At 36.8% G+C, this 15270-nt stretch overlaps 1 protein-coding gene across 2 annotated transcripts in view; it reads right to left on the minus strand.

The window, feature by feature from the left end:
* Positions 1–4077: 4077 nt before the first annotated feature.
* CMPK1 (cytidine/uridine monophosphate kinase 1) overlaps positions 4078–15270 on the minus strand; it is a 36291-nt gene continuing 25098 nt past the window's right edge. For both annotated transcript variants that reach the window (XM_019957516.2, XM_070786583.1), the window contains exons 2-6: positions 12581–12727; positions 8607–8759; positions 7243–7319; positions 6910–7006; positions 4078–5170 (exon numbers count right to left, since the gene is read on the minus strand). In XM_019957516.2, coding sequence (XP_019813075.1) covers positions 5129–5170; positions 6910–7006; positions 7243–7319; positions 8607–8759; positions 12581–12727 — 516 coding nt within the window. In that variant the 3' untranslated portion in view covers positions 4078–5128. The remainder of the gene's footprint in view (positions 5171–6909; positions 7007–7242; positions 7320–8606; positions 8760–12580; positions 12728–15270) is intronic.

Genomic DNA, 15270 nt, shown 5'->3' on the forward strand with positions numbered 1-15270 from the left:
CCCGGAGTCTACCCAAACCCACGTCCATCGAGTCGGTGATGCCATCCAACCATCTCATCCTCTGTCGTTCCCCTTTCCTCCCGCCCTCAATCTTTCCCAGCATCAGGGTCTTTTCCAATGAGTCAGCTCGTTGCATCAGGTGGCCAAAGTATTGGAGTTTCAGCTTCAGCATCAGTCCTTCCAATGAACACCCAGGATTGATCTCCTTTACGATGGACTGGTTGGATCTCCTTGCAGTTCAAGTGACTCTCAAGAGTCTTCTCCAACACCACAGTTCAAAAGCATCAATTCTTCGGTGCTCAGCTTTCTTCACAGTCCAACACTCACATCCATACATGACCACTGGAAAAACCATAGCTTTGACTAGATTGACCTTTGTTGACAAAGTAATGTCTCTGCTTTTCAATATGCTGTCTAGGTTGGTCATAAGGAGTAAGCATCTTTTAATTTCATGGCTGCAATCACCATCTGCAGTGATTTTGGAGCCCAGAAAAATCAAGTCAGCCACTGTTTCCACTGTTTCCCCATCTATTTGCCATGAAGTGATGGGACCAAATGCCATGATCTTAGTTTTCTGAATGTTGAGCTTTAAGCCAACTTTTTCACTCTCCTCTTTCACTTTCATCAAGAGGCTCTTTAGTTCTTCTTCACTTTTTGCCATAAGGGTGGTGTCATCTGCATATCTGAGGTTATTGATATTTCTCCCAGCACAGGGCTCAATCAACTCCACTTCTCTATACAAATGGTTTTATTCTCCCTACCCTCCCTACCCTAGCCCATCCTATAAATTTGTGAATCCTCCATTAGCACACAGTAACAACGACAGCCTCAAGTCAGCTCCTTCTCTAAAAGGCCCTGAACAGAGGAAGGAATCCAGATACAGTCTCTGCTCAACCATGTTTGATATTGAATATGACAAAGACATTCTGACACAGCATTTGACGCCAGGGGTTTTTTGATACCGTTGTTTTAACTTAGTCATCTTGATGTGGGAATATTGACTCAATCTAAAAGTTAGCCATGAAACTTTAGCATATTCCCCCTCAAATAATGTAAATAATGTGTTCATCTTGACCACCATCCCAGATGAGGACAGGATGATGGTTGTGCTTTTCTGCATATTTTGACAAAGCCATTTTGATGCAGCTCTGTAATGCTCATAGGTACTCTGGCCAAGTTCTGGCAACTGCTTTGGAGCCACTTAAACTAATAAACAACGTAGGGTGAGCCATGCACAACAGCTTTGTGCTTTTCAGCACTAATTGCTGGACCGATTCAATGTCTTTTTCTTCTGGCTCAGGAAGCCCTTGGAGCCAGCTGGCTGTGGGATGGCCAGTTCTACCCGTAGTCCTCAAAGGGTTGCGAGGATTTACCAACTACTAAGGAAACTTATCCAATTCAGGAGTTTTCTTGGAAGTCCATCCTGAGTCCACTGTAGCAATTTTCCCCCCTTAATTTCATAGACGCTGCTACTGAAAGTATATTTCTTCCAGGGAGCCTTTTAAAACTAACTGTATGAGTCTTCCCAAAGCTCACATACATGGCTTTTTTTTTTTTGGTTGGTGCGACATGTAGGGTTTTATTTCCTGACCAGGGGTTGAATCCTCACCCGCTGCAGTGGGAACACAGTCTTTAACCTCTGGACCACCAGAAAAGTCCCATACATGGCTTTTTTTGAATTTTACTTTCTCAATTTAAATGTGGTTAATCAACCAAATGAGAATATATCTACTATTTCCACAGTATGCTGCTTAACTGCTTGATTTCACTGTGGAGAAGACAGCTCTTAAAGTTTCTTAGGGTTATCTCCCATTAGTGTTAGGATATAGTAATCTGCTATTCCTCTGGTTGGTGTCAAAAGCCAGTGTTAGGAAGTTGCATGAAGTTACCTCAAAATGTATCACACAAAAAAACACAATTTCCTGTGACTGCAAGAACCTCACCACCTAGAGAAATGCTGATTTATTACCCTTGTCTCCCTCAATAGTACAAAATAATTGAGCACTCTTCTCTTATGCCTGGGTCTTAGGCAAAGTCATAAAAGCCTCTTAAAGAATGAATGAGATGGCAGGGATCCCATAAAAGTTTGAGTCCTGGTGATAGCCTGCAGCTGACATGGCTGACATAGAGCATAGTATAGTAGCCAGAAATTCAACTTACTCCTTCAGCTCTCCCCAGAAGAGGAAAGATGGTGACCTGCAGAACTTAGCTAGGGTTCAGAATTAAAATCACAATCAAAATAGCCACACCTTTTCAAAGGAAAGTAGACTTAAATCCAAGAGAGTATGAAATCAGAGATGAAGAAATAAAGGGATAAGTGATTAAGACGATTTTTGCCTTTTCCTTTGGTGTACAATGAATTAACTTCCTTTCTTTCATTTAAAAAAGTGTTCAGAATTAAGAAGTACTTAATTAAGCTGAAGTATGAAAGCAGGCTATGGAAAACTGCAATAAGCTACATAAGAATGACAAGTTAGCCAACAGAAAACATCTGAAGGTCTATCCGTATCAGAGTCTTAGTTTCATACAGAAAACTCTTGGAAGACAGAGTATAAGTTGTAGCACTATGGCCTGTGCAATTAGTAAATATCTGTAGACGAAGCACCAAACCTTCAAGACGCTGACCTTGTCTGGCCAATACTGTCAGCCACTATTATCTCCAGGGACCACTGGAATGTCAGGCAACCACTTAAATTACATGGACAAAGCTATAGGCCCACAAAAAAACCTGCATCCTGATACATGTTGCTTGCTGCCAATTTCCCCCTCAAAGAGACAGCAATTGATATTGCAGGCCAGTAATGAATTAGGCTACTTGTGCCTCAATCTTGATTACGTCTTGAAAGAACGGGATAAAGTCATGCTTTCTGCTTAATTCAAGACATATAAACATAACACACAGAGCAGAAAATTCTCTTGGATTCTGAACTCTGCTTTTCCTTTGAGGACTCACATGCTAAATATGATACTTCTTGACCTTCAATATGCTTGAGAGAATAGAAATCTGAACCAGCAAAAGGCAAAGGCCATAGCACAAAATTTACTGGGATTACTCACTAAATAATTCATACACATTCAGTATCACTGAATGAAAATAATGTTGGCTAATTTTTTTCAAAAACAGCAAGGATTTCTTTGGGATCCTTAAAGTCAAAAGGTTCTTGATAACTATCTTTAATAAATGGAACGACCAAACTAGTGAAGTCAGATGTATCTCAATCAACTCCTAAACTCAATATTGCTAACATGTTTTCCTACTTGAAAAGCAAAGCTTCATAACTCAGTAATTTAATTACCATGTTTCTAGGTTTTTGTTCTTAAATGCCACAGAAAGATATTTAATGAAGGGAAGCAAAGCACCTAGTCTCAGCAGTCTTCTTAAAAACCTTAGTTTGCTTTCACAATATCAATGTAAATATTTAGATTCCCATCAGATGGGGATTTCTTCACTTATGTGAGTAGGAATGGTCTCAAAAATCTTAAGTCTTTACTCTTGCTTCAGACTACAGATGTCTGAACTACCAATAAAATCCTCAGTATTGGCTAGACTGAATCACTAGATAAGAATTCTTTACAATCTCTTCCAAGAAACCAAGGTAATCTTAACACAGATTTTAGTGGTCAATATGTTACAGTACTTATGGATACTTTGTTTTCTGTGGTATGTTGCAAATTCATCATTAATAAATTTCATAATAGAAATAATAAACCTATTCCAATATAACATTCATAAACTGTCCTCACTATTCCCAATGACTTTAAATATAAAATCTAATTACACAGAGTCTACATTCCTTGCCCAATTTAACCCCATATACCAAATAGTGTTAAGTGCTGAAAATGAGAAATATTTTAATAAATTTCATATTAAGAACTTTGGATACCACTCTGCATTAGTGATGGCAGAAAAAGATAAGGAGAAAACAAAATTTTCAGAGATTTTTAAAGGAAGAATAAACTTAAGAGAAAATTCCTTTGGATTGTATAGCTCTTTAAAAATTCTCTACCTTTTTCTTCAACATGATGCCAAAAAAAAAAAAAAGAATTTACTGAATAAAAGTAGCCAGGAAGGGAATCAAACATTTATAAGATAAATTTATTATTTTTCTGGCCAAAGTGCAATGATTTTTAAATCTTCTTAAACAACTATGAAAAAAAGTATTCAAGACAATAAAATACAAATGGAAAATTTAACCATTAAATTTCTTCTGCTTTGTACTAAACCCTATACTTAATCTAGAAAATAAACAAAAACATTTTGAAGTATTACTAAAACACTAACCGAATCACTTTTATAAATCTAAGTACATGCATTTCAAGGTTCCACTGCTACGGATTTTGTTAAGATCAGTTTAATCATTAATAACATTATATAATAGAGCAAAAGGAACACATGTTGTTAGATGTGATCCCTGACCAATACCCTCAAATTTATATCAGAATAAAGCTGACAATTCCACCAGGCTTTGAACCCCTAGTGCCCCTATCCCAATCCTGGAAGCAAAGACTATGCCCTGTCACACAACTTTGTACAAGCTGTAGTAAAACAAAGTCTAAATTTTCTTACCTTTCTATAGGAAACAGTCAGTTATTTGATAAATACTAAAACACTTCTAAGACTTAATTTTATGAGTTTGTTTACCAAACACATTGTGCAAGAACTGACTACACAAAAAGTTCCTTTGGAATTTGGTCCACAAATTCACTTACGCAGGTTGGAAATTTAAAACCTGCAAGGGAAAGAAGACATGGGGAATCCCTAATTCAAACATATTGCAATTACTACAGGGATATTCACACATACTAAAAAGTTTTGCTCACAAAAGGCACAAACTATATAAGGGATATTCTTTCTGAATAAAAACAAAGAACTACTTAATACCCTTCTTTGTTTTGTGAGCACCATAGCTAAGATGAAGTTAGACTCAAATTCACTGTCTACTCCCGTGACCAAAAAAAAATTCTTTTTAAATTGAAGATAAAAAATTTAATTTGTCTTACTACATACTTTCCAGCCATTAACTGAGATATAATTATGAAACATTAAAATTGCCTTAAAAGGGGGTTGTGACAGCAGCTATCAAAGCAATATTCAAGCATGATTTCAAGGATGCTTTCGGGTTCAGAGTTAGCCTTCTTTGTCAAAAATCTTCACAACTTCATCAAAAACCTAAAATGGAAAAAAGATAATAATTTAAAAAAGCAGATATTGTTAAAACATCATATGGCTAAGTTTCTGTTAAAACAGTAAATTTTATATTAATTTTCAAAATGGATCATTAAAAAACACATAATTTCTTAGTTTCATCTGCTTTACTTTAGACAGTAGTACAATATCATAAACAATACATATAAAATTATGAACATGATGTTTCAATTTTATTAGTGCTTTAGGACAAAACAAACTTCTTAACAGGCTACCAATAACATGATAGAAAGTAAAGTGGCTTATCTTCCTAGTTCTGATTCTAAAACACTATGTCTTCTAATGTATTCAGTTCAGTTCAGTCGCTCAGTCGTGTCCGACTCTTTGCAACCCCATGAATCACAGCATGCCAGGCCTCCCTGTCCATCACCAATTCCCAGAGTTCACTCAAACTCATGTGCATCAAGTCGGTGATGCCATCCAGCCATCTCATCCTCTGTCGTCCCCTTCTCCTCCTGTCCCCAATTCCTCCCAGCATCAGGGTCTTTTCCAATGAGTCAACTCTTCACATGAGGTGGCCAAAGTATTGGAGCTTCAGCTTCAGCATCAGTCCTTCCAATGAACACCCAGGACCGATCTCCTTTAGGATGGACTGGTTGGATCTCCTTGCAGTCCAAGGGACTCTCAAGAGTCTTCTCCAACACCACAGTTCAAAAGCATCAATTCTTCAGCGCTCAGCTTTCTTTACAGTCCAACTGTCACATCCATACATAACCATTGGAAAAACCATAGCCTTGACTAGACGGACCTTTGTTGGCAAAGTAATATCTCTGCTTTTATTACCTCACCTCTATAGGAAGCGGACATGGATAATAAGTCAGAAATGACTATATGATGTAAAGAAAAAAAAAAAGGTCCAGGGACTTCCCTGGTGGTCCAGGGGTTAAGAGTCCACCTTTCAATGTAGGTGACATAAGTTTGATCCCTGGTTGGGGAACTAAGATCCCACATGCCACGGGGCAACTAAGCCGTGCGCTGCAGCTACTGAGCCCATGAGCTCCATCTAGAGAGGCCATGTACCACAACTAGAGACGCTGCATGCCCAGTGAAAGATCCTGTGCACAGTAACCAAGACCCAACACAGTTAAAATAAGCAAATTAAAAAAAAAAAAGTCCGGAGGAAGATGATTCAGGGAATCAGAGACACTAGGACTTAAGAGAAACTAGAAATAGTGACTGAACACTGAGGGCTTACAAACCACAGTTCAGAGACCACTGATTCACGAAGGAAGAGACAAGTGTTGAGTTGTGGAAACCCTGCACCTCTGGAGCTACATACTCTAGGATGGAAGTGGTGAAAACAGTTGGGGCGATTCAGCTAGATGATTTCATGTTACAGATTTTTCAAAAATGATCATGGTCCAAATCACAGCTCTGAAGATGCCAATTTTCCAGTGCTCAAAAAAAGAGGTTAGAAATAATAAACCACCTACTTCTTACAAAGAACAAGTCTGAAATTGTAAAACCGACTTTAGATTCTATTCAAAAATATACCTGAAACTAACACAATATTGTAAATCAATAAAACATACATATATCAATTAGAAAAAAAAGAAAAAGCTTAGCATTTCCTTCAGTCTCCAGTGTTCTGAAAAGCAAAATAATCTGTCATAACAGTGTATTTCTTTTTCTCCTGCATACTGCTTCCCTCCCCTCCCAAAATCACATTTTACTTTACTTTTAGGCAGGTTAGGGGTACTCACTTCATCAACAGATTTAGAAGCATCTATTTTCCTGACTTTCCCCATTTCTTCATACAAGTCAATAATTGGCTTTGTTGACTGAAGATAGGTTTGAATTCTGCAAAAGAAGCAAATATTGCAAGGTCCTAAGTATACTTCTCTCCCTGGCTATAGATCAGGGGACAATACAGAATAAAACCCAAATGACACCCTCCCTTATCATCTTTTTAGACAAGCCATTCTCTATTTAAGCGTGACATTTTCTATTTCTGGACCAAAATGCGTTAAGTGTTGAATCTGTTACTCAAGTTTCAAACTGAGGCACAGTGGGTGTGGGTAAAAACTGCAAAGTACCTCTTTTCCAAGCTCTCTCTGTTGTCATCACTTCTACCACTACTCTTTCCCCTCTCAAGACATCGTTCAATACAGATCTAAAAACAGAAATGTATAAAAGTTATTTTTTAAAAGATATTAATTTGGCAGTCTTCTGGCAATCTTTTAAACCTGAAAAGAGAAGAAAGTTTGAAGAGATTACCAACAAAACCCTGCTTTAAACCCAATGTGTCTAATTCATTAATCAACATGCAAAGTTGAAACATGTGGTTCAATTTATATAAACTAGGTTAAATAAGTACAGAGCATAATAAGAATTCATTCATGACTCAGTTTTTCCTGTGTACTTTTTTTTCAAACCGCAATAAAAAGATGATCTCTATGTGTATGGTTCCATCTAGGATATATTATTAACTTATTAGGTATGAATTACATGCCTCAAACTTTGTTCCATTTTTGCTTATTTTCAATAATTCCATAAATATCTAAATACTTGAGTCAACATATTTGCATTTGAATAAAGTATCCCTTGTTCATCGTGAATAAACATTCCTTAGTTATAAAGCTGTGGTAACATTCTAAAAGTAACTTTGAAGAATAAGTGAAAACATATTTTTGGGGGTTGGAAGAAGAGAGTTACGTTTTAAAACAACTCAAAAGCTGCAGCAAGTCCCTCCACCACAAGCACATTTGCAATTCAACCTAAGAAGAGTCAACTTCCTTCAAGGCACTACTGCTGATTCTTATTCTTTCAGGCTGTTGGCATTAATTTAATAAAGTTTATATTACAGCTGTCAAACAGAGTCAGGTCTTTTAATTAAATGATTCCCCCCGCCCCAAAAAAGGATTCCAAGAAATTCATTCAGCTATTCAAAAGTACGTCTGAGTACGTTATTAGAAGTGCCAGAAAGAAAGTCTTCTTTCCTGCTTTTTTCAATATCATTTCACTCTTAAAAGACAAATCAGGCTATCTTAGATGTTTCTTTAAAAAAGAAAGATTTCCCAACTTCCCCAAAATGTGTTTCTTTTCCACTAAGCAACACTCTAAGGCAAGATACTCTCTGAAAATAGTGTCTACTCAAGAAGTAACAGTGCAGCTTCATTACCTAATATTATTATGAGTCAATTCTTAATTCAAAACAAAACAAGCTCTTGTTATTTTGAAAATAAGGCAAATTTTAGGCCCACAAGGTTGCTGATGCCAAACAGCTTTCAATAATTCAACAGTAAGACAATGCTGTTCTGTCCATCCAACTTACCAGTTCAAAAAATACTGTTGCCAATATAAAATGTAAATGTAAGTAAAATAAATCACTTTCTTTTTCTCTAATAGTTGACCATCAGCTGTTTAAATGCCCATGTTGGCAGATGAAGATTTTCATTACCTCATTATTACAGTCAAAAAATAAAACAAAAGATACATCAGCTTTCCCATCCATGGTCTTATTCCAGCCTTGAAGGTTGTCCTGATTTCTTGGAAACCCATCAATCAAGAATTTATTCTTCTGAGCATTGGCTGCCATTGTCTGATCCATTTCCTAAAAAAAAAGGAAGATTTGAATTCAATGCTACATTAACAAAATGCAATTTCTTAAGCAGAGTATGTTTTATTATTATTCTTTATATCGTAAATGTGGAGAGTACACAGGAAAAAAAAATTTAAAGGAAATAACATGTTTGCCTCCAGCCGACAAGAGTTATGGATATGTATCCCTCTCCCATTTTATACACATACACACACAATTTTTTTTCTATAGTTTAAAAATTTTCTATAGTAAGCATTTTTATTTTCATAAAATTATTAACAGCAAGAAAAGAAAAATAAGCATTAATCAATATTCTTGCTCCAGCTACTAGAGACCCATATCTTACTTTCCTTTTCCTCTTCCCAAGTCATTTAGCTATGGTAGGGAGTACACTGCTTCTATAGGTACTCAGATTCTCTGCAGTAATTCAAGTACAACTGCAAAAAACTTTGGACATATAAACTGTTAGCAATGCTATTAGTGTAGGAGTAAATACTTTTTTTTTCATAACTGAAGCTAATTTAAACCTAAATGCCGGACTTCCCTGGTGATCCAGGGGCTAAGGACTCCGAGCTCCCAATGCAGGGGGCCCTGGTTTGATCCCTGGTCAGGGAACTAGATCCCACATGCTGCAACTAAGACCTAGTGCAGTAAAATAAAGAAATATTAAAAAATAAATAAATAAACCTAAATGCCACTGGCTACCCCAAAACACAGGTAGCAAGAGAAACAATACATTCAGAAAGATAGCAAGAATTATTTCACCATCCTCTTCCCAAGTCTGAATTCAGGTAGAATGTGGAAATCTGTGAATGGGAGATACAGATCTTGAGTCTCTAATTCTTTTCACTATCAACCACCATGGGATAAGCACAGATGTATGACTTTGGCAAACTCCAGAGGAGTTTCTATTCTAAAGCAAACCAACAACCAGTTCCCTCAGTGCTCAAACAATCCTGGTTCCTCAAGAAGAACAATGGCTGTCAGGACGTAAATTCCTTTATCTGGGGGTTGGCTTTATCCTAGTATCTAGCATCTCCAATATTCACAAAACTTTCACAGAATGCTTTTGTGTCCCTGCTATAGCATTTCTATCCCAATTATGGTAGTAGAAGATATCTGAAGAGGCACACTGATACTCTACTCACTCAACATACACTCATTCAAGGTCTAACCATCACGGAACATGAAGAGCAAGGTCATGGCCTCTGGAAGGCTTATAGTCCAGTGGTTAACAAATATGTGTAACTCAGTGTGCTAAGTTCTATACTGAGGTATGCAAGGATGCTGTGATAAAACCAAGAAGCCAGCACAAACTACCTGTGGAACCACCAGAAAGAGTTTTACTGAAGTGATGGCAGTGAAGCTGAATTCTGAATAGTAAAATGGCAGGCAGGCAGGGATCAAGGTACTCCAGAATGTGTCAACTGGATGTTAAAGGCTCAGAAATGAGGAAGCATAACAGCTTTGATGAATCTGAAATAAGCTGGTAGAGGTGAACCTTAGGATGCATGTAGAGAGTGGCAGGAGATATGACTAGAAAGTTGTTTTTTCAGTCACTAAATCATGTCGACTCCATGAGACCCCATGGCCTGTAGCACACCAGGCCTCCCTCTCCCTCACTATTTCAAGTTTTCCCAAGTTCATGTCCACTGAACTGGTGATGCCATCCAACCATCTCTTCCTCTGCTGCCCTCTTCTCCTTTTGCCTTCAATCTTTTCCAGCATCAGGGTCTTTTCCAACGAGTCGACTGTTTGCATCATGTGGCCAGACTATTGGAGTTTCAGCTTCAGCATCAGTTCTTACAATGAGTATTCAGAGTTGATTTCCCTTAGGATTGACTGGTTTGATCTCCTTGCAGTCCAAGGGACTCTCAAAGAGTCTTCTCCAGCATCACAATTTGAAAGCATCAATTCTTTCGTGTTCAGCCTTCTTTATGGTCCAACTCTCACATCCATATATGATTACTGGAAAAACCATAGCTTTGACTATATGGACCTATGTTGGCAAAGTGATGTCTTTGCTTTTTAATACGGTGTCTAGATTTGTCATAGCCTTCCTTCCAAGAAGCAAGCTAGACTAGAAAGTGGGTAGGGCCAAAATTAATGAAGAACTTGTACCACACTAAGCTTTTGGTTTTTATTCTGCAAACAATACAGGACCACTGAGAGATTTTAAGCAGTAGGAGAACATGTTCCCATCACCTTTAAAAAAAAAAACCTCTGACCACACCATAAAGGATGAATAAAGGGACAAAGATGGATCAAGGGCAAAAGACTAATGATAAGGCTCTAGTGATAGTCCAAGTAAGAAAAAGAGAAGATTTGAATTAAGATGATAGTAGCAATAAAGAAAAAATGCTAAATAGAAGAGGGTAAAGAGAAAGATAATTGAAAGGATCTACTCACTGAACAGATTTGGGAAAGTGAGGAAAAGGTAGAAATAAAGGATGGATCCCAGATTGCTGGCCTGCGCAGCTGGGTAGATGGTATTAACCAGGATACGAAATAAAGGGTGATCACATTTTAGATGATACAGTCAGCCTTTGGCATGATGATTTTGAGACACTTGTTGAGACAGTCAGATGGATGCCTAATAGTTAGAAACATAGGTCTGGTTCAGAAAAAAAAGATATGTGCTAGAGTTACAGATTTTGGCATCATTAGCACAGTGAAAACCTTGGGCATGGATAACACCATCCAGCAAGAAATGTATAAAATAAGAGGCGCACGCAGGATGAAACCTGAGAAGCATCATGGTTTGCAGAAGACTTATTAAAGGAGACTTAAGAAATAGCAGTCACTGAAGGAGGAAGAGAATCAAGAGACATTGTGTCACAGAGAACAAGGAGGAACAAGTTTCAAAAAGACAGTAAGTTAAAAGAAAAATGACTGAAAATATCCCCTAGATTTGATAAGAGAAGATCACTGGTAACATCAGAATAGTTTAGGTGAAAAGGGAAATAGAATCTTGGTGCCAAGAGCTGAAGAGCAGAAACGGAAAAAGTAAAAAATATAGATTACTCTTTCACAACTAGGTATAAAAGTGGAGAAAGGGCATTACATTCAGAGGATAAGGAGAGAGGATTTTGTTAGTCTGAATGGTAGCAGGTTACTCTAATCTCTGAGACAAGAGGTAAGAATGTGTGTGAATGAGCCACTCTTCAAGTTTCTCTGGTTCCAGTCAGAAGCTCATACATCTCTTTTCCATCAACTTTCAACTATTTCTTGCTGTTCCCACTTATCCATTTCTCCTTCACATTTCTTGTACGTGAAAATGCCTATTAATGATTATAATCTTGAGAATCTTTAGTGGAGAGTCATGTAGACCCAAGGTATCTGGTTTTCAGATGGGACCTATTTTAGTCTGATAGCTGTTAGTCTCAGCATTTCGCACTGAAGATGGGGATGAATATACCAGAAAAGGAAACATCATGACTGAGAGAATGGCAATAGTGGGAGGGAGGGACAGGGGGAAGGAAGAAAGGAAGGAAGGAAACAGAAAAGAGAAAGGAGGAGGGGGAGAAGAGGAGGAGAAAAGGAAGAAGAAACAGAAACAGGAGGATGGACTGTCTGCACACTGGGAAGGGTCAAGTGCACACAAATGAATGTTGAGTTGTAGCTGATCCTAGACCAAGGCAGAGAATGCTTCCTTCTGTCCAACTGCTTCCCAGGCGAAAGTGGAATTTCCAGTTCTGCCATTCTTGAATACCATGACCACCCTCCACAAGCAAGAAATTCAATACTCTAATTTTTCCATTACTCAAAGAAAGGGAAGATTTAATTTCTCATTTCCTTGTTGGTTTAAATTGGTTGGCATTCACACTTCTTACCCTCCTTAACAAACTGATGGTTATCTCAACTGGCACAATCTTTCCATCTTTAATGTACTTTTCAATGAGTTCACCATACTGTGAATCTGGGTTTTTCCTTTCATCACGGAGAAGTTCTCCTGCAGAAAGGTGTGTGTAGCCATATTTCTGAAAGAAAAAACACATAGAAAAAAATAAAAATACATTCAACCCAGTGATAGGACTATTGCTTTTTTCCCTTCAGGGAAATGTCTATATTCTAATTTTTCTACAACGAACAAGCTTTGCTTATATAATAAAATAAATAATAAGGAAAAATTTTAGAGAGATTTCATACAATCCCATTTGCTTAAAAAATATCCTTAACCTACATAGGGCATGGTAGCTATAATGTTCAAAATCATGCAATCATCCCAAAATTTATATAACTATTTAAGGATTAATACTCATTATATACCTTCACAAATACAAAGTTTAAATGTAATCAAGAATATTCAAAGAAAGGCCTAAAAAAATCTATATAATTCAAGGCAAAGCCCCCCCCCCACCCAAATCTTACGCCAGTTGGCTGTACCCACCTTCTGTAAAATCTTTCCTTTCCTTCCTTAAATTCAACACATCTAAATTGAACTTGTCAGCACTTACACAAACCCCATTCTTCTGCTTTGTTCCCTTTCTCAGTAAATAGTGCAAGTCCTACCCCCGCCACAAAATTAGCTTTCCTGACCACTCTGGAGAGTGGACACACAATTAAATAGTCTTAGAATATCACTGTCTCTCCATCTAGATCAGTATTTTCCTTATCATTCTCAAAGTCCATTTCCTACCTCTCTAGGTGTGACTAGAGAGGTCTCATCTGTAAAATGGGAATACAGATACCTATTTTACAATTTAGTAGTGATGATTAAATAAGATAATGTATGTAAAATGCCTACCAAAGAGCCTGATATATAGTAGGAGATAAAAGCCAACAATTATCTCCTTGCCATCATGAAGATACTTAAATAATTTGGAAACATTTTTGTACTGTATATACACACCATCTTATATTATTATATATATGTTTGTATGCATGTATATGTATTCACTTTAGAGGTTCAGATAGAAAGACCAATAAAAGGACTTAAGAGTGATAATAGATATGAATATATTGCAAAAGGTCAGTAGTACATTAGTAGTATGGCTAGTAGTATGACTGTGATGACTGTATTACTGAGGTTTACAAATGATGTATTAGGTCAGGGTATAGGTTAATAGTTGAACTATTACATAAAACGATATAGTGTTATTCTGCCACTTCTGCATGGTTAGAAAGTGAAACCAATACAGATCTGAGAGACAATTACTGAAAAGCTTCTTCCCCCACATGAACTTGCATGTTTTCTTTTATTAAATCAAAAGAGCTATAAAATCTATTTTTAAAATCTATTTTTACTCTCAAATATCAGGATATTGAGATCTATATTCAATGTTCAGTTACAACAGTCATCACATCCCAAACTCTTAGAACTCCCTAAATGAGTTTTTATCTCATCCATATTAAATGTACAGTAAACATTTGATAAATTTTATCTTTAATTTCAATGTTAAGATTTGAGACAGTTCACACTCCCACCATTCTCCTTCCAAAATAGAATGTCTCAATCATACATTTTACAAAAAAAATAACTCTCTCAATTATTCATGCTATAGTGAGTTTTCTCTCTGTGTTTTTCTCTTTTTTTGGACTGCAGAAGCCAAACATTCTTTACCCCTTTTCCATTTCCAAAAATTGCTGGCTAAACTTGCTCTTGTTTACTAAAAGTAAGCTAACAATAAGGTAGTCAGCAAAGGAAAACAAACTCTAAATAGTTTATTTGCTGACTAAAATTGGATATAAAGTTTGATGAGAGTAAATAAAACCACAGCATTGCTCATGTCTCTCTTAGGCATATAGCTCGTTGCAATAGAAGAAATGATCCAAAGTGTATTCAGTTGTTGTAACAGGCTTTTAAAAACACTCCCATCATTTACAGAAAATGGAAATACAAAAGTACCTAATTATTTAAACTGTTATTTTAAAATTATCTTCACACCACACCATTTTAAAATGCCGATTTTTTATCACCAAGTATAAGCTATACCAAGTATACTTTTGAAAAACGAGTATGGAAAAGACTATTGAGAAAAATGAGATGTGACCTACTTTGCCATTTACTATGTACAAATTTCAGAAAGCATTTTGCAACTACTGTCCACAAAACTTTATAGCAGCTTCATTTCCCACTGCTTACTTTGGCTCCTACTTGGAAGTCTCTGCTTGCCGGATGCTTTCATCTGGTCTAGAGATTATAGCATATGGTTATATTGAATAAATGCAGAGACAAACAGGACTACCCGATGGCAAACACTCAGTGAAACACCACCGATACAGACTGCTCTGTACAGACTGCTTGGATGGAGGAACACCACATACATTTAGAAACCCAGCTAGTAGTTTAGAAATTAGTATACACACTTTTTGTTTCCTAACACTGAAGAGCTCAAATTTGCAAGCTTATATTACATTACAATGGGTTTTGGCATGTCACTTTTTAAAAAGAGAGACTAGCTGTACATTGTATAAGTGTACAAATAATGTTTTTTTAAAAATTACATAAAGAACAACCTTATTGGCAAAGTTCAAGGAGACAAGGAATTTAAATAAATATAATCATGTCAAATCTGTATAT

This window comes from Bos indicus, chromosome 3 (genome assembly GCF_029378745.1).
Source record: "Bos indicus isolate NIAB-ARS_2022 breed Sahiwal x Tharparkar chromosome 3, NIAB-ARS_B.indTharparkar_mat_pri_1.0, whole genome shotgun sequence".
In the NCBI taxonomy this organism is placed as follows: Eukaryota; Metazoa; Chordata; class Mammalia; order Artiodactyla; family Bovidae; genus Bos; species Bos indicus.